We start from the raw sequence: 22,852 nt of genomic DNA, 5'->3' as shown, positions 1-22,852 counted from the left end.
CTTCTTGACGCAGACCATGGAGCTGACCCAGTCCGTGATGCCCTGGTCTTGGAGGTCCTGTAACTGCTGCTTGAGGCGGTCCTTGAAGGGTGCCGGCACCCAACGTGGTGCGTGGTTCACAGGGGCGGCGTTTGGTTTGAGCAGGGTTTTGTATCGGTATGGGAGTGTGCCCATTCTGTCGAACACGCTGTGGTACTGCGTGATGATGTCATCAATTTCAGCCTGGAAGTTCTCATCAGGTGAGGCCGTCGCCTGTGAGGATGACATGGTGTGGACTCACTGAACCAAGTTCAGGAGTTTGCAGGCCCAAGCACCGAGCAGGGATGCTCTGTCAGGTCCCACGATCTTAAATCGCAGTGTTGCTTTAAATGACTTATTGGAAACTCCAAGTTGGCATGAGCCACTGGCAGCTATGGCATTGCCATTGTAGTCCAGGAGCTGGCAGGCCGGTGGAAGAATGCTTGGTCTGATACGGATGGTGTCGAGATCGGATTTGGAGATGAGGTTCGCCGATGCGCCGGTGTCCAGTTTGAACCGGATGCGAGCCTTGTTGACTGTGAACACAGCACACCGCTCATCATCGGGATCCACGCTGAGGATCGGAAGGTTCTTCGCTGTCTTGGAGAAAGGCAGCGCATGCTTCGTAATGATGCCCACCCGGTATGGAGATTTGAGGCACGCAGCATCAGGATCTGTTGGGCTGTTGGGGTCGGAGTCTGGCATGGCCTGCTGTATTGAACGGATGCTTCTGCGCCGTGGCTGGGATCGCTGGACGCTGGGCAGTGGGGCAGATCTGCAAAGGGCTGCATAGTGGCCAAGCTTGCCATACTGTAGACACAGTCGTGATTTTGCTGGACATTGCCGCTTTAAATGTGCGGAGCCACAATTCGGACACGTCATGACGCCAACGTCAGCGCGTTCCGTGCGCCATCGCGCATGTGGTCAAACGACGTACGCATCTGCGCAGTCTGGTCGTCGGTCTCGCCGTCCACTCGGTCGTGGCGCGCATGCGCAGGGGCCTGGGAAAAGCGCGCGGAATGGCCACTATCGTCGATACTTAGATCCTGCATTTGTGCGATGGCCTGCACCCGTTCCGCCTCGTGGGAGGTTAGCTTTGCCGTTTCTGTCGCCCTGATGTGGGAGTACCGATTGTTAGCATATTCGTGAAGAACGCACGTTTCGATGGCGATGGTGAGGGTGAGCTGCTTGACTTTCAGGAGCTGCTGGCGAAGGGAATCGGAGTGGACCCCGAAAACGATCTGATCCCGGATCATGGAATCAGTGGTCGAGTCATAGTTACATGACTGCGCGAGGATGCGGAGATGGGTCAGAAAGGATTGAAAAGGTTCATCCTTACCCTGAAGCCTCTGCTGGAAAACGTACCGTTCAAAGCTCTCATTCACCTCAATGTCGCAGTGGCTGTCGAACTTCAGTAGGACTGTTTTAAATTTTGTCTTGTCTTTGCCTTCAGCGAATGTAAGGGAGTTGTAGATGTGGATGGCGTGTTCCCCGACTGTGGAGAGGAATAATGTGATCTTCCTGGCGTCCGATGCGGCCTCGAGGTCGGTGGCTTCGAGATAGAGTTGGAACTTTTGTTTGAAGATCTTCCAATTTGCACCGAGTTTGCCGGCGATGTGGAGCTCCGGAGGAGGGCGGACGTTTTCCACGTCACCGGATGGCTGTTTGCTGGTCAACGCTGATTCACTCAAGGTAGGTCCGTCTGTTTGCTGGTCAGCGCTGATTCACTCAAGGTAGGTCCGTCAATTTTCAGCATCACTCACTGGTACCATGATGCGTTGGGTAGGCTGGGTCGATGTGGACTGCACTTGATGCAGTGCAGCGAGAGACAGACCTCCAACACTTGATGAGATGCAACACGATTTTATTTAATATCTAAACTATTATACATGTTCAACTGTGGGTTGACACTATGCTGACTTGACTGGAGACCTGATACTAGCCTAACCAGACTTACTAGCTACCACATGGTGTTTGCACTGGCCAGCTCACTAACTCTGACTGTCTCAGAAGCTGGGTCCCGAGAGAGCGGGAAAACCGGTGCCCTCTGGCTTTATAGTGGTCGTGTCCTGTCTGGTGGTTGGCTGCTCTGTTCTGTGTGCTTACTGGTCATCCTGTGTGTCAATCACTGCCTGTCTGCACTCCATTGTATACATAGATGTATATTATGACAGGGATAGGCAGGTTTTTTTGGTGTAACAGCTACGGGGAGCGGGTAGCAAATATGGAATTGAGGCCCAAGGCCAGCCATGATCGTATTGAATGGCGGAGCAGGCTCGACCAATCATGCTGCCTCCTCCTGCTCCGATCTCCGACGTTCCTAGGGGACCATTGATCTCCAAGATACAAGAGGAGTGGCCCCACGCCCCAACCCTGTCACGCGCTGTGCTGCAGCATGACCAGAAGGGAAAAACAGTTCAGACCAGTGTTCCTTTTCCCCCGGTTTACTGTTTTTTTCCTTCTGGGCGATGTTCTCTTCGAACTGAAGTGAGCCATACTCACCTGAAGGGTCTCCCAGTCGTCCCAAGGGAATCAGCAGTAAAACCTAGAGGGATGGGGGGGTGGGGGGGAGAAATCGGATTACATCAATGGCACACAGCAATTACATCCAGTATAGACTTGGCCTCTTATTGTGCACCACCCCACTCCTAAAGCTGCTACCGTTGTAGTTCGGATGGGCACCGGAAGCAGCCCCAATTAGCCATCCCTCGGCCTTCTACACAAATCTGAGTGCCGCTAAGTAGATTGGTCACCCGGCCAAACTCCTATCGTCCAACACCACAGGAGATTAACCAATTAATAGAGATCAGTCACGTTTGTTCACCCACCATGGCTGTGGCGTACATCAAGTTGAGGGGGAACATTGTCGGGTGGGCAGAAGATCCCAACAATGTGAATTACACCGGCAAGGAGCTGCGGTGAAGACGCCTCATTGCCAGATGTTGGGCATACATTGCAGGCATCTCACTGATTCAGACAGCTAGGGCAAGGCCTCGCTAGGAGTCCTGCTCCTGTGCACCTAACCTGAGGGGAATAACTGCTGGGTTGTACACCACTTCAGCCGAATGCAAGCCTACCCAATCCCTGCTGCCACCAACAACGACATAACAAAAACCGACAATTGCTGTAAATACTCAGCAGGTCGGGCAGCACATGTGGAGCGAGAAAGGGAGTTAACATTCCAAATTGTCACCTCTCGTTTCTCCCCACAGATGTAGCCAGAACTACTGAGGTTTTCCAGCATTTTCTGTTTTATTTCAGATCACCAGCAGTATTTGACTGCAATCAATAACCTACTTCATCAATAAGTAAGTTAATTAATCACTAATCTACTTAATAATCTACGTAATCAATCAATAACCTATTTCACCAATAATCTACTTAATCATAATCCACTTAATCAATCAATGATCTATTTAATCACTAATCATAGAATCATAAAGTCCCGACAGAGAAGGAGGCTGCTTGGTTCAGTCTGCACCTACCCTCTGAAAGAGCACCCCGCCTAGGCCCAATCCTCCAACCTATCCCTGTAACCCCACCTCGGGCAATTTAGCACGGCCAATCCACCTAACCTGCATATCTTTGAACTGTGTGAGGAAACCGGAGAACCCGGAGGAAGCCCACGCAGACACGGGGAGGATGTGCAAACTCCTGACAGTCTGTGTAAATTGTAAAATTTGTGGAGTAAAAATACTTTAGTAGGTTATTGATTAATTATGTAGATTATTGATCGATTGATTACATTATTGATTAGGTAGATTATTGCTGAAGTATATTATTGGTATTGAAGATTAAGTAGATTATTGATTAAGTAGATTATTGATTGAGTAGATTGTTGATTGAGTAGGTTATTAAGTAGATTATTCAGCCAGTCACCCGAGGTCAGAATCGAACCCGGGTTCCTGCCGCTGTGAGGCAGCAGTGCTAACCACTGTGCCACCATGCCGCAGCGATTTGACTGAAGAAGCAGCATGTCTGGCAGAGGAAACGGAGACAAAGGATTGGGAAAAGGTGGAGCAAAACAGCACCGCAAAGTGCTTCGTGATAATATTCAAGGTATCAACAAACCAGCCATCCGCCGCCTGGCTCGCCGTGGCGGTGTCAAACGGATCTCGGGTTTGATCTATGAGGAGACTCGCGGGGTGCTGAAGGTTTTCCTGGAGAATGTGAACTGGGATGCGGTCACCTACGCTGAACTCGCCAGCGCCACACTCTCTATGGATTCGGCGGCTGGGAAAATCCATCCTGATAAGCCGTTGCTGAATAATCTACTTAATCAATAACCTACTCAATCAACCATCTACTCAATCAACAATCTACATAATCAACAATCTACTTAATCAATAACCTACTCAATCAACCATCTACTCAATCAACAATCTACATAATCAACAATCTACTTAATCAATAACCTACTCAATCAACCATCTACTCAATCAACAATCTACATAATCAACAATCTACATAATCAACAATCTACTCAATCAACAATCTACTCAATCAACAATCTACTCAATCAACAATCTACTTAATCAATAACCTACTCAATCAACCATCTACTCAATCAACAATCTACTCAATCAACAATCTACTCAATCAACAATCTACTCAATCAACAATCTACTCAATCAACAATCTACTCAATCAACAATCTACTCAATCAACAATCTACTCAATCAACAATCTACTTAATCAATAACCTACTCAATCAACAATCTACTTAATCAATAACCTACTCAATCAACCATCTACTCAATCAACAATCTACATAATCAACAATCTACATAATCAACAATCTACATAATCAACAATCTACTTAATCAATAACCTACTCAATCAACAATCTACTTAATCAATAATCTACTTAATCTGCAATCTACTTAACCAATATACTTCAACAGTAATCTATTTCATCAATAATGTATTCAATCAATCAATAACCTACTAAAGTATTTTTACTCCACAAATTTTAAAATTTGTTTCAATTTACAACAAACATACATCCCCCCCCCAACCCATTAAGCCCCCCCACCCCATCCCCACAGCAGTCAACAGTAACCAACTCCCCAAAATGCAAAATGATCAAACTCCAATTTATTGTGGAACCCATCACTCGCCTCCCCCCACAACCTTTTCCAGGGCCAAAAACCCCAGCAGGTCCCTCTGCCGTGCCGAGGCATAGGGTGGAGAAGCTGTCCTCAACCCCAGCAACCAGAGAGGCGAAGGCGAAAACATCTGCCCTCACACCCGCCTGTAGCTCCAGCCCACACCCCAAATATGGCTTCTAGGGGACTGGGCTCCACGTCGACATGTAAAACCCCCGAAATGGTGCTGAACACCGTCCATCAAAACCTTTCCAGCTTCCGGCAGGACCAAAACATCAGCGCATGGTTCGCAGGGCCCCTCCCACATCGCTCCAGACATCCTCCACCCCCTCGAACAGCTGGCTCATCCTAGACTTTGTAAGGTGCGGCCTGTACACTACCTCGAACTGGATCAGCCCCAGTCTCACACACGAGGTTGAGGCATTTCCCCTCCGCAGCACCTCAAACCACAAACCTTCCTCCAACACCACCCCCAACTCTTCCTCGCACTTCGCCTTCACCGCCCCCCCCCCATGGACACCCCATCCTCCTCCAAAATCTTCCCATTAATCACAGCGATGACCACCCTCTCCAGCCCCCCACTGACAGCATCATCTCCCAACAACGATAAGGCAGACTCTATCGGAAGGTTCGGGAAGACCTTCCTCGCAAGGCCCCATACCTGCATATACCTCAAATCTTCACCCTGCGCCAGACCAAACTTCTCACCCAACCCCTCCAAACTCGCAAATCACCCTCCCAAAAACAAATCATTCATTTCCTTGTTCCCACTCTTTTCCCATCCCCGAAACTTGCATCCACCCTCCCCGGCTCAAACCCATTATTCCCCCAATTGGCATTTCCCCCCCCATCCAGTTCCCAACCTAAAAAGCTGCTTAAACTGCCTCCAAACCTTCAGCATGGTTACCACCACCGGACTCACCAAATACTTCCCTGGAGCCATCGGGAGCGGCGCCAACCCCGACCCTCTACGAGAGCCCACCTCCATCCTCACCCACAAACCCCTATCTCCCTATTCCACCCCTGAATCTTCACCGCCCAATAGTAATACATCAAATTTGGGAGATCTAGGCCGCCCTTCCTAATCCTAGCCACCCTCTCCGCCCAAACAAACGAGGAGATCAGCCTGCCCACCCCTCCTGAAACAGGCCTTGGGCCAAAAAGACCGCAGGCAGAGTCATAAACAAGAATCACGGCAATATATTCATAGAATTTCATAGAATTTACAGTGCAGAAGGAGGCCATTCGGCCCATCGAGTTTGCACCGGATCTTGGAAAGAGCACCCTACCCAAGGTCAACACCTCCACCCTATCCCCATAACCCAGTAACCCCACCCAACACTAAGGGCAATTTTGGACACTATGGGCAATTTATCATGGCCAATCCACCTAACCCGCACATCTTTGGACTGTGGGAGGAAACCGGAGCACCCAGAGGAAACCCACGGGGAGAATGTGCAGACTCCGCACAGACAGTGACCCAAGCCGGGAATCGAACCTGGGACCATGGAGCTGTGAAGCAATTGTGCTATCCACAATGCTACCGTGCTGCCCAGCCCACCAACGACAGAGGGAGATTGTCCCACCTCAGCCAGGCAGCCTTCACCCTCCCCACCGAGCTAGTGAAACGGAACTTCCGGAGACCTGCACACCCTGGGCCACCTGCACCCCCAAATACCGAAAATGGTACGCTGCCAAACAAAATGGCAGCCCCCCTATCCCCGCTCCCACTCCCAGAGGGGAGATCACAAAGTACTCACTTCTCCCTAAATTCAATTAGTGCCCTGAAAACGTCCTAAATCTCTGAAGCAACCCCATTATGTTCCCCACCCGGAGCTCGGCTCCGAGATATACATCAACAAGTCATCAGCATACGGACACCCTATGCTCCACCCCACCCCACCATCCCCTTCCACAAGCCAAGCTCCTCAGTGCAATGGCCAAGGGCTCTATAGCTAATGCAAAGAGAAGGGGGGACATGGGGCATCCCTGCCTTGTACCCTTAATTCAGGCTATTCGTGCGCACGCTTGCCATCGGCTCCTTGTACAACAGCTGCACCCACGCCACAAACTTCGACCCCATCCCAAATTTCTCCAACACTACCATCAAGTAACTCCATTCCACCCGATTAAATGCCTTCTCCGCACCCAACCCCCGCCACCACCATCTCCCTTCCCTCTGCCGGAGAAAGCACCACATTCAACAGCCTCCTCACATTAGAGGGCAGCTGTCTTCCCTTTACGAAGCCGCCTGGTCCTCCCCAATTACCTTCGGATGGCACCCCCCCCCCCCCGCCTTCCTTCCCCCCCCAACCTTAACGCCAGCACCTTTGCCAATATCTTGGCGTCTACATTCAGCAGAGATATGGGCCTGTACAACCCACACTCCACCGGATCATTGTCCTTCTTAAGCAACAACGAGATGGAGGCCTTCGGTGGGGAACATAGTGGGGTTGCTTCAGAGGTTTGGGACGTTTTCAGGGTACATCGCTTGTGGCAAGACACCCCTATCCATCACGTCCTCAAACATTCCCACCATCAACAGCATCAGCCTAACCTTAAATCTTTTATAAAATTCAACCAGAAACTCATCTGGTCCCGTCACCTTCCCTGCCTGCATCCTCTCCATTGCCAACTTCACCTCCTCCACCCCCATCGGCTCCCCCAGCTCTTCCCTCTCCACCTCCCCCAACCTCGGGCACTCTAACCTACCCAGAAACCCATTCACCTCCTGCTCATCCTCTGGTGGCTCCGACTTATACAAATCCCTATAAAACTCCTCAAACACCTTATTAATCTGTTCCAGGCCCACCACCAACTCCCCCGCCTTGTCCTGTACCTGAATTATCTCCCTCGTCGCGGCCTCCTTACAGAGCTGGCCGGCCAGCATACGTCCTGCCTTCTCCCCGTACAGCCCCCCTCGCCCTTCTCAACTGATGGACCACTTCCCTCGTGGACAATAGGTCAAACCTCACCAGCAACTCCTTCCCCTTTGCCAGGAGCCTCGGGTCCGCGTCCCCCCGCTTACCTCCCATCCACTTCCAGAATCTCCTCTGTCAGTTTTTGGTGCTCCTCTCTCTCTCCTCCTTGTCCACCTTAGCTTTGAACAAAATCTCCTCCCCGCTCACTACTGCCTTCAGAGCCTCCTAAACCACTGACTACGAAACCTTCCTCATGTAATTAAACCCCACATATTCCTCAATCACCTTCCCGATCTTATCACAAAAGCTCTAGGTCAACTAACAACCCCACGTCCATTCTCCACCCCCTTCTCCAATACCACATTAAGCCTCTGCAGAGCATAGTCTGAAATCACGATTGCTGAGTACTCCGACCTCCTAACCCAGGCCAATAGCGCCTTCCCCACCATGTAAAAGTCTATCCTCGAGTACACCCTTGTGTACCGTGGAGAAAAACAGATACTCCCATTCCCCTGGGTGCAGGAACCTCCCGCAGTCCACTCGACCCATCTCCCTCATGAGCCCAGCCAGCCTCCCCGACTGGGCCAGCGAGCGTGGCTGAGACCTGTTCACCTTCGGCTCCTGCACGATGTTCCAAAGCCCCCCCCCCCCCCCACTATCAGCTCGTGGGTAGCTCTGGGATTTCACCCCCGCATCATCCAAGTTGTGGTCATGTAAGTTCGCCAGTGTCACCAACATCTCCTATCACGTACCTGACCCCCTGGTGCGCCACCAACTCCTCCATCTGAAACCTCACCCTCTTGCCCACCAATACTGCTAAACACCCGAGTCCTGCTATCGAATCCCAAATTAAAAACCTGACTTGCCCAACCCTTCCTAAGCCTCACCTGATCCCTCACCCTCCGATAGGTCTCCTGCAGCATCACCACATCGGCTTTTAAGCTCTTTAAGTGTGTAAAAATCCTCCATCTCTTCACTGACCCCCCAACCTCACGTTCCACGTCACTATTCTGACCGGGGCTCTCCCCCGCCGCCCCCCCCCCATTCCCCGCCCCTTCTATCCGCTATCATCATGATACTGGGCCCTGCCCTTCGGGCCTGTCCCGTCCCATCCCTTTGTTACCACCGAACCCCTCCCCCTTTCCCAGAATCCCACCTTCCACTTCCTCTTGCCAACACCTCTCCCAGTATCGATCCCATTCCCCCACCTTTCACACCTCTCAGAGCCATCAAAACCTGTTCGACCTGGCTCCAATGACCGCGGCCCCTGCCCCCAGCACACTCCCATTTGCTAGCCAACGTCTCTTGTTAGTGTGGAGGCCCCTGCCCAGGCCCTCCTCCTCCCAAGCTCCTCCCCCACGACCCAATCTCTGAAAACAAAATGTGGAGATGCCGGCGTTGGACTGGGGTGAGCACAGTAAGAAGTCTTACAACACCAGGTTAAAGTCAAACAGGCTTGTTTCAAATCACTAGCTTTCGGAGCGCTGCTCCTTCCTCAGGTGAATGATGAGGCCGGTTCCAGAAACATACATGTAGACAAATCAAAGCTGCCAGACAATGCTTAGAATGTGAGCATTTGCAGGTAATTAAGACTTTACAGATCCAGAGATGGGGTAACCCCAGGTTAAAGAGGTGTGAATTGTCTCAAGCCAGGACAGTTGGTAGGATTTTGCAAGCCCAGGCCAGATGGTGGGGGATGAATGTAATGCGACATGAATCCCAGGTCCCGGTTGAGGCCGCACTCATGTGTGCGGAACTTGGCTATAAGTTTCTGCTCGGCGATTTTGCTTTGTTGCGCATCCTGAAGGCCGCCTTGCAGAACGCTTACCCGGAGATCAGAGGCTGAATGCCCTTGACTGCTGAAGTGTTCCCCGGCTGGAAGTGAACATTCCTGCCTGGTGATTGTCGCGCGATGTCCGTTTATCCGTTGTCGCATCGTCTGCATGGTCTCGCCAATGTACCACGCTTCGGGACATCCTTTCCTGCAGCATATGAGGTAGACAACGTTGGCCGAGTCGCACGAGTATGTACCGCGTACCTGGTGGGTGGTGTTCTCACGTGTAATGGTGGTATCCATGTCGATGATCTGGCACGTCTTGCAGAGATTGCCATGGCAGGGTTGTGTGGTGTCGTGGTCTCTGTTCTGAAGGCTGGATAGTTTGCTGCAAACAATGGTTTGTTTGAGGTTGCGCAGTTGTTTGAAGGCAAGTAGTGGGGATGATCTTGGCAAGATGTTCATCTTCATCGATGACATGTTGAAGGCTGCGAAGAAGATGTCCTAGTTTTTCCGCTCCGGGGAAGTACTGAACGACGAAGGATACTCTGTCGGTTGTGTCCCGTGTTTGTCTTCGGAGGAGGTCGGTGCGGTTTTTTGCTGTGGCGCGTTGGAACTGTCGATTGATGAGTCGAGTGCCATATCCCGTTCGTAAGAGGGCATCTTTCAACGTCTGTAGATGTCTGTTACACTCCTCCTCGTCTGAGCAGATCCTGTGTATACGGAGGGCTTGTCCATGGGGGATGGCTTCTTTAATGTGTTTAGGGTGGAAGCTGGAGAAGTGGAGCATCGTGAGGTTATCCGTGGGCTTGCGGTTAAGCGAAGTGCTGAGGTGATCGTCCTTGGTGGAGATGAGTGTGTCCAAGAATGCAACCGATTCTGAAAAGACTTAATTACCTGCAAATGCTCGCGTTCAAAGCATTGTCTTGCATCTTTGACTTTGTCTATATCTATGTTTCTGGAACATACCTCTTCATTCACCTGAGGAAAGAGCAGTGCTCCGAAAGCTAGTGATTTGAAACAAACCTGTTGGACTTTAACCTGGTGTTGTAAGACTTCTTACCCTGAAAACAAGAACAAACAAAACCAGTGCAAGACCGCACCTCAGAAAACCGCCATAACCCCCAAGCCCAATATGATTGTAACCAACTGTAGATACAACAAAGGTAAACTACCCTCCCCCTTCAACCAACCCAAAAACCCGGCTGTTCCTCCCCCCCCCCCACAAATACAGAACAAGAGAGATAAAGGCACTGTCCCCAACCCCTCAGTACAAGTCCTAATCTCAGTCCCTTCTCTCATTTCAGTCCCAGTACTTCCGCCTTCACAAAAGCCTCCGCCACCTCCACCATCTTGAAGGGGAAGTCCCCCGCATTGTAGGTCACCCTCAGCTTCGCCAGGTAGACCATGGCAAACTGTAGAGTGCCGCCTTCACCCATCCGAAGGCCGCCCGCCTTCTTGCCAGTTCCAGCATCAAGTCTTGGTATATCCGAATACCAACGCCTTCTCACTTCACCTCAAATCTTTGCTTCGCCCAACCTTAATGTGAAACTTGAACTGCCCTCAGTGACTCATTTTCTTTCGGCTAGGGCATCAGCGACCAATGAGCCCTGTCCAGTTCATATCGGGAAGGTTCTTCCCCCTCCCCCATCAACTCAGCAAACGTCTTAGCACTGCTGCTGCACGGCGCCGAGGATCCAGGTTCGATTCCGACCCCGGGTCACTGTCCCTGTGGAGTTTGCAAATTCTCCCCGTGTCTGCGTGGGTCTCATCTCCTCAACCCAAAAAAGATGTGCAGGGCAGGTGAATTTGGCCATGCTAAATTGCCCCTTAATTAACATTTAATAACCTCAGCAACCATCTTTGCAAAGTACTCGATCGGTCTCGGGCCCTCCACTCCCTCGGGCAGCCCCACGATTCTCAAATGTTGCCTCTTCGACCTGTTCTCCAGATCCTCCACCTCAGCTCTGCGCCCTTTGTTAGCCTCCGCCGCCCTTTGCATCTCCTCACCCATTGAGGTGAACTGGTTACTGTGTTGCGACAGTGCCTCCTCCAACCCCTTCAACTTCTCACCTTCCTCCCACACCTCGACCAATGTCTTCATCACTGCCGCCTTTACCGGGGCAATCGCCTCCTCCAACCACCCTTTAAGTGAGGCCGTCATCTCCATCCGAAGTCCCTCCATATGCTTGGCAAACAGCCTTTCAAACTCCACCGACATCACCTCGGTTGGAGTTTCCACCATGAGGGGAGCGGCCCCTCCCGACGACCCAGCCCCCGCCATTTTTCTTCCTGTGGGACTCACAGCAACACTCGCCGGCGGACTTCCGCTCACCCCCTTCTTTCCAGTACCTTTCTTCTGGGACTTTGGCAATCCCCAAACTCCTTATGACTTCCCAAAAAAGCTCATCCAAAAACTACCTCTGAGACTGGGATAAAAGTCCAAAAACCAGAGACTTTATCAGGAGCCACCTAACGTGTGGCCTCCGCCTGTATGCTGCTACCAGAAGTCCCTCCAATAATCTACTTAATAAATCAATAATCTATTTAATCAATAAACTAGTTAATTCATCACTAATCTGCTTAATCAGTAACCCACTTAATCAATCATTAATCTACTTAATTAATAATATCCATCCAAATAATCAGTAATGTATTCAATCAATCAATAATCTACATAATCAATCAATATTCTACATAATCAATCAATAACCCACTTAATCAAAAACCTAGTTTATCAACACTTATCTACTTAATCAATAATCTACTGAATCAATAACCTAGTTAATTAATCACTAATCTACTTAATCAATAACCTACTTAGTCAATCAATAACCTATTCAATGAGTAACAATCTCCTCAATCAGTATGGTACTTAAGCAATGACTTACGCAACGTTTCAATACACACTCAAGAAATAATTGTCGCATTAAGTAGTGATTATCAACAAGTGACTTTTTAAAATGTGTAAATGCATCAGGAACAGGTTAACAGGGTATATTCTGGGAGTTATTACATTTAAAATTGTGTTCAAACGCCACATTTGATGATAAAATAAACGATTAACAGCTCCTGTGAGTTTTGGCGCAGAGATATGCTTGCACTGAGGTTCAAAGTTCAAAACAAGGGTGTACTGTTGCTACAGACACAAGTAAACAACAAAAACAATCAGAGTTTTTTCAGATCCATTTTCCATGACAATATTTGCTATCTGATTCTGCTTAAAGGTAAACATTTTAGATATTTGGGGACATCTGATTAAGGATACCTGTTGCTCTTTTTAGCCTTAGTTTTATTACCTCTGATTATGTCACCTTTGCTCACGAGTCGCCAGGTATCTTTCTGATACCGCCACGTGGTTCAAGCTCGAGTTATGATTAATAAGTCAGCACACCGCTTAGTAAGATTGAAATCAACGGTCATTTATTATATACAACAAGTAATGCTTACACAATAATCCTACTATCTATATAGAAACCTACCACTACTGGCCAGTACTTAACTTTAGGAAGGGCCCACCAGGTCAGGGAAACGAATGGCTTATCGAATCGGATCTGGCCCGCGGGATTCAAAAGGCTGATACGGGTCGATGGCTAGGAGTCTTTATCGGGTAGCGATCGCTGGAGTCAAACTTACGGTTCTTTGCTGAAGGTTCTTGCAAAGGCTGCGAGCAGGTGAAGAAGAGAGAGATCTGAACTTGGCCCCTCACTTTATAGGGCCCAGGGGCTTCCCGCCTCTCGGGGCGGCCCTTGACCCTGAGTCCCAAGTGATTGGACTTGTTCCCAATCACTGGGTTCGATATGCTCCAATAACGGGGCGATTCCTCGATCAGGGGGTGGTCGTTCACCTGTCTTTGTTTCGGCCACTGCAGGCGCCGACAGGTCTGGCCCGGCATTCAATTGCTAATATGTTGCAATTGTTCCCGGGGATAGCCGATTAAACTGCAGATGTCTGGGTTGATGTGCTGCTAATAGTCTTGATGTGGAGATGCCGGCGTTGGACTGGGGTGAGCACAGTAAGAAGTCTTACAACACCAGGTTAAAGTCCAACAGGTTTGTTTCGATGTCACTAGCTTTTGGAGCGCTGCTCCTTCCTCAGGTGAATGAAGAGGTGAATGAATGGTCTTGAGTATCGATCTGGGCCGACTTCCCCAGAGCCGAATACACTCTTCTGTCTGCAGCTGTCCGTCTGTGTCCTGTTGGCTGCTTTTCCCATCAGCCTTTTCGGTTAGCCATTTTAAATCGGGTTTTGGCCAAATTAATAAGGAATCAGCCATTTTAGGTGGCTACATACCGAAACCAAAAGGAACCATATCCTGCACAAGTGGCTGTGAAACCGGAACCTGTATGTGTGTAATTGCATCGTGTATGTGTTTGCGTAACCATATTGTGTGAGTGTCGGTGTGTAAAATTTTATCATGTGTATGTGTGTGTAACCAGATTGTGTGTGTGTGTGACTATATCATGTGTGTGCGTGTGAGACTGTATCCTGTATATATGTGGAACCATATCGTGCATGTATGTGTGTGGAACTGTGTCATGTGTGTATGTGTGAAACCATGTTGTTTGTGTGTTAAACTGTATCTTGTGTGTCGAACTGTATCTTATGTGTGGGTCTGTGTAACCGTATCCTATGTGTGAGTGAGAAATGTGTGTGTGCATGAGTATGTGTGAGAGTGCGTTGTGATTGTGTGTGTGTGAGTGTGTGTGCGACTGAGTGAGAAAATGAGTGAGTGTGGTATGAGTGCGTGAGAGTGTGTGAGTGACTCAGTGAGTTACAGAGAAACAGAATGAGAGTGAGAGTGAAAGTGAGTGAGTGTCTGTGAGTGAATGAATGAATGAGTTTTGAGTGTAATTGAGTGAGTGAGTGAGTGTGTGTGTCTGATTACTATGATGAATGTAAGAAATTGATATATAGATATATATATATATACTATATTATATATCTGTTGCAATAATATTATTAAAGGCCTGGGTTAAAGTATATGTTTGTTGTAGTAATATTATTAAACAACCGAGGTTAAGGTATCCAGACTGTGTATATGCTAAAGCTGTAATTAAGACGTCGTGTGAGTGAGGTAATCATTAATTCCACCCACTTACTTGGTTACAAATAATGGGTTAATGGAATAGTGTTTATATTTTGGATTATTCCTTAGGGTATAGATAATTTTAGGCATTGTGTTTAGTCCCAGCTAAGTGGGATGCAAATGATGTAATTAATGGGAGGAGCCAGGTCTGTCTGTAGTTTGCAGTTCTGCCAAATGTGATTAGGTTGAGTAGAAGGGACTGACAAGACAGAAGTGTACTGGATCGGTTCTTGAAAGAGTTTCTCTCTCTGAATATCATTACACAGAGGACCGCAAGTAATGCTGTTGTGTAGGCACAGTGATTAGCACTGTTGCCTACAGCGCTGAGGACCCGGGTTCGATCCCGGCCCCAGGTCACTGTCTGTGTGAGGTTTGCACATTCTCCCCGTGTCTGTGTGGGTTTCACCCCCACAACTCAAAGATGTGCAGGGTAGGTGGATTGGCCACGCTAAATTACCCTTAGTGTCCAAACAAAAAAGGTTAGCCAGGGTTACTGGGATAGGGTGAAGGTGTGGGCTTAAGTAGGATGCTCTTTCCAAGAGCCGGTGCAGACTTGATGGACCGAATGGCCTCATTCTGCACTGTAAATTCTATGATTCTATGATATGATTCCTTACATTTTTACAAATTACAAATTGTTTGGATTTCCCGTTCGATATCAATTCAAAAATTGGGGTCTGGTCCGCTATCCAGCCAGATTTTAATTACCTGCGATTATAAACTTCTACCGTACCGTGTCCAGCACCTTCTGAGGGACTTTAGCTACCATTGGCGTGTCAATGAATCCCGGGAGGATAGTGTTGCATCTAATTCCAAACCTGAGGCAACACAAGCAATGTGATACACTCAATGAAATATGCAGAAATGGGCTCGATGTACACCAGACTGCACAGGTTCAACAATAAACCACACATAAAATGTAGCACAATGTAGCATACAGCATCAATAGGACAGCATATAACAAACATACACACATACTCACACAGACACACAAAACGCACACAGACACACATACACACTCACACAAAACACACACCCACAAAATACACACACACAAAACACACACACAATCACACAAAACACACAGACACACACCCACAAAATACACACACGCAAAACACACACACAGACACAAAACACACACAGGCAGACACACATACACACTCACAAACACAATCACACAAAACACACACCCACAAAATACACACACACACAAAACACACAGACACACACCCACAAAATACACACACACAAAACACACAGACACACACACACGAAACACACAGGCAGACACACATACACACTCACAAACACAATCACACAAAACACACACCCACAAAATACACACACACAAAACACACACACAATCACACACAAACACCCACAAGATACACACAAACACACACAGACACACACACACAAAACACACACAGACACACATACACACTCACAAACACAATCGCACAAAACACCCACCCACAAAATACACACACAAAACACGCACACAATCACACACACACATCCACAAAATACACACACACAAAACACGCACAGAGACACACATACACAAAACACACACAGGCAGACACACATACACACAAACACACACACATGTGCATCCACATACACACAGAACATATACGCACACACTTTAAGACACTGTACTGAGTACCTGGCCAGTTCTTTTGCACTGCTCTTCGTCAGGGCCACCACTCCAGCTTTCGATGCTGTGTAATTTGCCTGTCCTACATTTCCCACCTGGAAAAAAGCTGAGTAAATTTCCTCACAAAGGTACAGAGCAGTCTCCCTACTCCTTCCCAACACCAGTCAAACCACCTCCCCCCCCCCCCCCATCCCCCCCCCCCCCTCCCCCTCTCCCACCCCACTCTCTCCACCACAGCGGGGTCCTCTGTCAGGCTCGACCTGAGCAGGGCTGCGTGAAGCCCCTTGTTCCTCGAACTAGCCCCCCACCCCACCCGACAGCTTGAGGAACAAGGGCACAGGCCTGGAATTGGGTCAGGTGCTACTTTCTTACCCCTGCAGCTTCGGTGAACAGGTGAACCCCACCACCTGGAGGTTCCCCTCCAAGTCGCTCACCACCCTGACTTGGAAATATATCGGCCAGTCCTTGACTGTGGCTGGGTCAAAATCCTGAAACTCCCTCCCTAACAGCACTGTGGGTGCACCTGCACCACAAGGACTTCAGCGGCTCAAGAAAGCAGCTCACCACCACCTTCTCAAGGGGCAGTGAGGGATGGGCAACAATTATTGGCCCAGCCAGTGAAGCCCACATTGTGTAAAAATAAATTTTAACTGAGTTTTTAAAATTATACTGTTAAGCCACATTAGTGGATGGCATTGTTTAATTAAGTGCCTTGATGAAGAGGGTATTTTTAGACATGACATTGCATTAGTTTTAAAACTCTAGTTCCATTATTTACTGGAGAGGTTAAAATCTTCAGTTCTGACTGTGAGAGACAAGCTACTGTTATGGGCCAGGGTTTAGAGAACACCAAAGTATATCATGGAGTTCACCTGACCTACAACTGTTTATAGATTTCGGTTATGAAGAGCACAAGGGGCCTACCTTTCAGGTGGTATTCAATAATAATAGCCTATTGTCACAAGTCAGCTTCAATTAAGTTACTGTGAAAAGCCCCGAGTCGTCACATTCCGGCGCCTGTTCGGGGAGGCCGGTACGGGAATTGAACCCGCGCTGCTGGCCTTGTTCTGCATTCCAAGCCAGCTGTTTAGCCCATTGTGCTAAACCAGCCCCTAACAGGAGGCCTTAAGCACTTTAAATCAAAAACAAAGTTTATTCTACGAATTCAGTTAACATTTTATAAACACACACAGTAAGCATTTCTTATCAACTATAAACATACATTTCCCGCAGTCTTTAGTACTCTATGTACTTGGGTACATACTATGGACCTTGGGTAGGGTGCTCTTTCCAAGAGCCGGTGCAGACTCGATGGGCCGAATGGCCTCCTTCTGCACTGTAAATTCTATGATTCTAAGTTTATATAGCCCTTAATAACATCCCATTCTGCTGTTTCAACTTGATGACAATGCCCAATACCAGACAAACCCTTTTAATAACACAGTAGGTTTGCATTCTTTACAGTAAACAGGTATCACTTTTAAATTATCAAGTGATCTGGACATCTTTTAACATACAGAGAGAGAGAGACCAAAATAAACCTTCTTTGTCTGAATGCAGCTCCCAACTGTCTAAGCCGAAAGTAAAACTCAGAGCCACAAACAGCTTCCAGCTCAAAACGAAAGTAAAAACTAGAGCCACCGCCCAGCTCCACCCACACAATGACACCACTGGAGCCACTTGAGAAGACAAACCATTCTTAAAGGGACATTGCGGTTAGCGCAATTGCTTCACAGCTCCAGGGTCCCAGGTTCGATTCCCGGCTGGGTCACTGTCTGTGCGGAGTCTGCACGTTCTCCCCGTGTGTGCGTGGGTTTCCTCCGGGTGCTCCGGTTTCCTCCCACAGTCCAAAGATGTGCAGGTTAGGTGGATTGGCCATGTTAAATTGCCCTTAGTGTCCAAAATTGCCCTTAGTGTTGGTTGAGTGGGGTTACTGGGTTATGGGGATAGGGTGGTGTGGGCTTGGGTAGGGTGCTCTTTCCAAGAGCCGGTGCAGACTCGATGGGCCGAATGGCCTCCTTCTGCACTGTAAATTCTATGAATTCCCATGGCACTACCAATTGAAAGAAGACGCCACAAGGACACAATCTGCCTTTGGGGTTGATCTCAGACAGGATTTCCACAGGTTAGCTCTCAAGGTCTGTAATAACAATGATGGACTTGCTACATTTGCTCTGGCTCCAGGTTGGCTGAAGGTAACAGAATGGAGGTGACATCACATAGAGCTGTTTGTATATTGTAGCACCCATACCTCGAGCAGAACCAGTAAACAGCAGGGATTCTCAACAGGGAGGTTGATTGATAGCCACACACCAGGTATCAGACAACCGATTTGAATAATTGCAAGACAGCATATGTGTGCTTTTGTACTGATTGGATATTATAATTGTTGGATTCAACAATTATAGAGAGGGGTCCTTTAAAATATTAGCTAAATAAAATGATTCTTGAAAATTGGTAAATTTGTAGAAATATGAGGAAGTTATAAAATTGGCTAATCTTTCGAATACTGTCCATGACTGTCTCAAATGTTCCGAATAATGTATTGCAAGTACTCTTACTGATATGACGGTACATTCAACGAGTTTGAAACAATCTCGTAACCGAGACCAGACGTGACGTAGGGAGTTTGAACGTGGGACAAGAGTCGTGGAAAGATCATTAATTTGGAGTAATTGATTCATGTCTAATTAACCAATCGCCTGTTAAGTGACTGACACTTTTCTGAACGAATCAAGGGGTCTCAGCTGAGAATTAAAACCAATGAAACTAAGTAAGGGGCTAAACCCAGATAAGGATTCCCTTAAGAATGTGATCCGTTTGACTGATTAGAGAGAGGAATTTTAGCCGTCGGAGAATCCTTGAAACATTTGTAAAAATTACTTTTAAGGCCTTTTGTTGAAATGACTTTTAATTTTATAAATCTGGAGTCACTTTTATCTTGAAGTTTTTGCTTTCACTCGTTGATGCCTCAAGGACATTTTGAGGCACGCAGGAAAAAGGTCTCTTGATTTAATTTTGTGTGAATGTACCAAAATGGGTTCTTAAAGAAATAATCATTGCTTTACATTCATTCAACCAGTCTGAGACTTTATCTATGAGCGAGAGATAAGGGGAATCTTACTATAATTAAGCATGCAAACATTTGATGTGATTAGTTAATTATTCTCATACACTATGCATGATGTAAACCTAATCGATAGTCATGATTGGACATAGATAATTAGTAATAAGTGATTGGTCTGTTCTAATTTCCTGTAACTTAATGTGATGTATAATTGTCTGTACAGGGCAGGAAGCAGGGCAGACTGGTGTGCTGGCTGCAAACACCATCAGCCCAGTTATAACTGCAATAAAGGCCTGGTTCATAACTCCAAGAATCTTGGGCATGGGATAGTGGGAAATTTGGCCAGTTGGATAACGAACTGGCTAACCGATAGAAGTCAGAGAGTGGTGGTGGATGGCAAATATTCAGCCTGGATCCCAGTTACCAGTGGCGTACTGCAGGGATCAGTTCTGGGTCCTCTGCTGTTTGTGATTTTCATTAATGACTTGGATGAGGGAGTTGAAGGGTGGGTCAGTAAATTTGCAGACGATACGAAGATTGGTGGAGTTGTGGATAGTGAGGAGGGCTGTTGTCGGCCGCAAAGAGACATAGATAGGATGCAGAGCTGGGCTGAGAAGTGGCAGATGGAGTTTAACCCTGAAAAATGTGAGGTTGTCCATTTTGGAAGGACAAATATGAATGCGGAATACAGGGTTAACGGTAGAGTTCTTGGAAACGTGGAGGAGCAGAGAGATCTTGGGGTCTATGTTCATACATCTTTGAAAGTTGCCACTCAAGTGGATAGAGCTGTGAAGAAGGCCTATGGTGTGCTAGCGTTCATTAACAGAGGGATTGAATTTAAGAGCCGTGAGGTAATGATGCAGCTGTACAAAACTTTGGTAAGGCCACATTTGGAGTACTGTGTACAGTTCTGGTCGCCTCATTTTAGGAAGGATGTGGAAGCTTTGGAAAAGGTGCAAAGGAGATTTACCAGGATGTTGCCTGGAATGGAGAGTAGGTCTTACGAGGAAAGGCTGAGGGTGCTAGAACGGGCTGAGGGGCGACTTGATAGAGGTTTATAAGATGATCAGGGGAGTAGATAGAGTACACAGTCAGAGACTTTTTCCCCGGGTTGAACAAGCCATTACAAGGGGACATAAATTTAAGGTGAATGGTGGAAGATATAGGGGGGATGTCAGAGGTAGGTTCTTTACCCAGAGAGTAGTGGGGGCATGGAATGCACTGCCTGTGGAAGTAGTTGAGTCGGAAACATTAGGGACCTTCAAGCAGCTATTGGATAGATACATGGATTACGGTAGAATGATATAGTGTAGATTAATTTATTCTTAAGGGCAGCACAGTAGCATTGTGGATAGCACAATTGCTTCACAGCTCCAGGGTCCCAGGTTCGATTCCGGCTTGGGTCACTGTCTGTGCGGAGTCTGCACATCCTCCCCGTGTGTGCGTGGGTTTTCTCCGGGTGCTCCGGTTTCCTCCCACAGTCCAAAGATGTGCAGGTTAGGTGGATTGACCATGATAAATTGCCCTTAGTGTCCAAAATTGCCCTTAGTGTTGGGTGGAGATGTTGACCTTGGGTAGGGTGCTCTTTCCAGACTCAATGGGCCGAATGGCCTCCTTCTGCACTGTAAATTCTATGATAATCTGTGATTAATCTAGGACAAAGGTTCGGCACAACACCGTGGTCCGAAGGGCCTGTTCTGTGCTGTATTTTTCTGTGTTCTATGTTCTTTGTCTGGTCTCTCCTGAGCGTGAGGGCAAATAACACAGTCATTGAATAGCTGTACAATTTTTTCCACGATACACAAGTACTTATAAAGAGAGGCTATCGGGTTATCAGTTGGAAACAGTCAGATATATTGCGGTATTCTGTTATTAAACCTATCATCAATAAAATAATTCAGTTAAGTTTCATACTTTACGAACTGGCTTGGGACTGAGTAAACATATAGTTAATTCCTAGTCAGGTTGCTGTGTAGTTTGGTGGGGAACTTGGATGTGGAGGTGATCCCATGGACTTGCCACCCCGTGTCCTTCTAGGCTGTAGAAGTTCAGATTGGAAAGGTGCTGTCAAAGAAGCAAACTAAACAGCTGAAGAGTAAAGACAGCAGCCAGCCCCACTGTTTTCCCATGATGCCATTTGTCCTTACCTTACCCACAATGCTCCCCACATTGATGATGGATCCTTTCTTGGCACCGCTGGCAACCAACGCCTTGGCAACTGTCTGGGTCACCAGGAATGTACCCTGTGTAGATACAATGCCGGGGTCAAGGGTCAGCAAGAGCAGGTACAGAGAGGAAGGGAACAGGGTTAAAAGTGGGGGAGGTGAGGGAACAGGTGAACGCAGTCGGACTCACGACCCCTGGGGCCTGCTTTACCCTTCCATACAGATCGTGGCTGACACTCTCAGCATCGACCATGTCAACCCTTCTCGGGATCTTATAGGTTTCGGTGAGATCACCTCTTTAAACTTTGCGGTGTATGACCACTCTCCTCGTAAGAGAACACTTTCTTCCAGGTCTGAGAGCCTTGTCACACCACCTCCTCAGGCGGGTGTGTCCTCCCGTAGCTACGGAAGGCACACCTGTGCAAAGTGCGTGCTTTCAAATGCCTGCTGGGTCAGCCAGGAGCTGAGGGATGGGGTGAAGGTTTCAGGAAACTGATGGTGAAAGCAGAGGTTAACTGTTTGCGACATCACCTCCTCGGATTCCGGCCTCTTGGGGATCCCCGATTATAATCGCTCCACCATTGGCAGTCGTGCCTTCAGCTGCCTGGGGCCCCGAGCACTTGAATCCGCTCCCTAAACCGCTCTCTATCTCTCTCTCTACCTCACTTTCCTGCTTTTAGACTCGCTTTCCTGCTCCTTAAATGTTATTGTATTTGACCGATGTGCTCCCATTGTCCTCCTATCTAGCTCGGTGTCTGTTTGGGTTTCGAAATTCACTCAGTCCTACTTTCCTATCTGGCTTGCTTGCGACCTATGACACGAGAGACTCCCTATGCCGGCGGACATCTTACCGCCCAGTCCAATAATGATATCATACAAGAAAGGGGGGGGGGGAGGGGGGAAGGTCATTTACCTGCACCTTCCCTCCTTCAACAACAGCCCCCTGCCCTCTACCCCCTACATCCCACCGCCCCTGTATCCTGGGCCAATTGTTTTGACTTTCAACCAATTTCACTTCCAACAAACACAGGTCAGCTATGGTTAGAT

The 22,852-nt window shown here is 48.0% G+C and overlaps 1 protein-coding gene across 4 annotated transcripts in view; it reads right to left on the bottom strand.

Annotated features, from left to right (window-relative positions):
• Positions 1-22,852, bottom strand: part of hsd17b8 (hydroxysteroid (17-beta) dehydrogenase 8) — a 65,611-nt gene that overhangs the window by 22,737 nt on the left and 20,022 nt on the right. For 2 of the 4 annotated variants that reach the window (XM_072475243.1, XM_072475247.1), the window contains exons 4-7: positions 21,788-21,883; positions 16,583-16,668; positions 15,644-15,728; positions 2,521-2,563 (exon numbers count right to left, since the gene is read on the bottom strand). In XM_072475243.1, the coding sequence (XP_072331344.1) occupies positions 2,521-2,563; positions 15,644-15,728; positions 16,583-16,668; positions 21,788-21,883 (310 nt within the window). The remainder of the gene's footprint in view (positions 1-2,520; positions 2,564-15,643; positions 15,729-16,582; positions 16,669-21,787; positions 21,884-22,852) is intronic. The other 2 variants (XM_072475245.1, XM_072475244.1) reach the window with 1 other exon arrangement.

The sequence above is a fragment of the Scyliorhinus torazame genome, chromosome 14 (genome assembly GCF_047496885.1).
Source record: "Scyliorhinus torazame isolate Kashiwa2021f chromosome 14, sScyTor2.1, whole genome shotgun sequence".
In the NCBI taxonomy this organism is placed as follows: Eukaryota; Metazoa; Chordata; class Chondrichthyes; order Carcharhiniformes; family Scyliorhinidae; genus Scyliorhinus; species Scyliorhinus torazame.
The sequence above is the reverse complement of the archived record's forward strand: the minus strand, read 5'-3'. Positions and strand labels throughout refer to the sequence as shown.